At 28.5% G+C, this 1,734-nt stretch overlaps 1 protein-coding gene across 1 annotated transcript in view; it reads left to right on the top strand.

The window, feature by feature from the left end:
* The first annotated feature begins 431 nt into the window (after nucleotides 1–431).
* LOC111686737 overlaps nucleotides 432–1,734 on the top strand; it is a 2,589-nt gene continuing 1,286 nt past the window's right edge. Inside the window, exons 1-3 of the mRNA XM_023449117.2 lie at nucleotides 432–721; nucleotides 837–1,055; nucleotides 1,110–1,486. Coding sequence (XP_023304885.2) covers nucleotides 655–721; nucleotides 837–1,055; nucleotides 1,110–1,486 — 663 coding nt within the window. The 5' untranslated portion in view covers nucleotides 432–654. The remainder of the gene's footprint in view (nucleotides 722–836; nucleotides 1,056–1,109; nucleotides 1,487–1,734) is intronic.

Genomic DNA, 1,734 nt, shown 5'->3' with positions numbered 1-1,734 from the left:
TTGACCAATATTTTTATCCGGTAACTTGTTTATGTTCTACTGTAGTACTAGTTCAGTTTTATTTCCAGTTCAGTTCTAGTTTATTTCTAGTTTAGTTCTAGTTCAGTTCTAGTTCAGTTTAGTTCAGTTCTAGCTCAGTTCAGATAGATATATAGATAGATAACGCAATTAGCTTAAAAATATCAAACATATTTAGCGTACTATATATATATTCGGTCTTGTTGGACCATACATTCTTACTTATTTTCTCATTCCTGCAATAAAGCGGTTCATTATTTACATAAGATTTTTTCATCGAAAATCATCTGGCCACGTTATGTATTAAAGATCGTAACTGATTCAAATGAAATTCAAAAACAACTTGTTTTATCATTGTCTTTATGAAGAATGAAAAAATAAAAAACTATTTTTCCAAAGATATATTCCAAAAAATGTCAATACAATAATAAACATAAAAATAAATCTTTAAAAAATCAAATAAAAAATTATTAGAAAATTAAATAGTAAAAAAATTTTGCATTATCTTTTTGAAAGAGTTCGAGCACAAATTTGCAAATAGTTGTTAAAAACAGAAAACCGTTAAATTTTTATTTAAAAAAAGAAGAGCAAAGGAGAAGAGTTACTTAGAAATTTGATTGACATTTAGTACAAATAATGGATCAACAACAGCAGACGCAACAAACGGAGAAAATTATCGTTGAAATGTTGGAATTTTTAGATTGTAAGTTAAAAATTGCAAATAAACATTGCAAAATAAATTATCTACATAATTTTATGATAATATTTGTTATTTTTATACTTCAATGAAAAAAAAAATAAAATTAAAAATAATTTAGCAAGCAGCGAAGAAGAAAATGACCATAATAATATTTCATCAGAAAAATGTCTGGCTGAAGACAAACACATCGAAAAAGATATTAATGATAATCTTCTGCCCATTAAGTTGAAGTCCAAATCTCAAAATATTATTAAAAACAATAAAAAACCCGTTAAAATAGCGAAGGAGTTAAAGAAATTGAAACAAGAATTTCCCATATGGAATACCAAAGAAATTGGTAAGAAATAGATGAACAAAATGGAAATAATACTCCCTATTAATTTTTATTTAGCAGCCAACAATAAAAATGTCTTAACTATCCACAAAACACCAGAGATCCTGGAAAAATCAAATATTCAGCACGAGGTTCATACACCTGCAGATGATACCCACATAGATTGGTTCAATAAATTAGAAACTAACTGTCGTCGTAGTTCGAGTAATTTGTATCTACAAGAAATCCATAGAGCTATATACCAAGATACTACTGGACATCCCCCGAGCAGTTCAGCTGAATACTACCAGGCAGCCCAAAATTATGCCCTTTATGGTAAAAATTTTTTAGATTTTCCCGATAATCTACAAGTGCTAATGAACGACAAAAACTCGCCAAACAGTGGTTCAGAAAATTCTAATTTGATAACAAACTTTGGTCAATGTTTTTACCCGGTAAGTTGTTTATTTTCTATTGTAGTTCTAGATCAGTTCTTGTTCAGCTCTAGTTCAGTTTAATTTCAGTTCTTGTTCAGTTCTATTTTAGTTATAATTCAGTTTTATTTCAATTTTAGTTCATTTCTAGTTCAGTTATTGTTCAGTTCTAGTTCAGTTCTAGTTCAGTTCTAGTTCAGTTCTAGTTCAGTTAGGGTTCAGTTTTAGTTCAGTTCTAGTTCAGTTCTAGTTCAGTTCTAGTTCAGTTC

Source organism: Lucilia cuprina, chromosome 2, assembly GCF_022045245.1.
Source record: "Lucilia cuprina isolate Lc7/37 chromosome 2, ASM2204524v1, whole genome shotgun sequence".
Lineage (NCBI taxonomy): Eukaryota > Metazoa > Arthropoda > Insecta > Diptera > Calliphoridae > Lucilia > Lucilia cuprina.
Note: the sequence above shows the minus strand (reverse complement) of the source record. Positions and strands in the feature narration are given on the sequence as shown.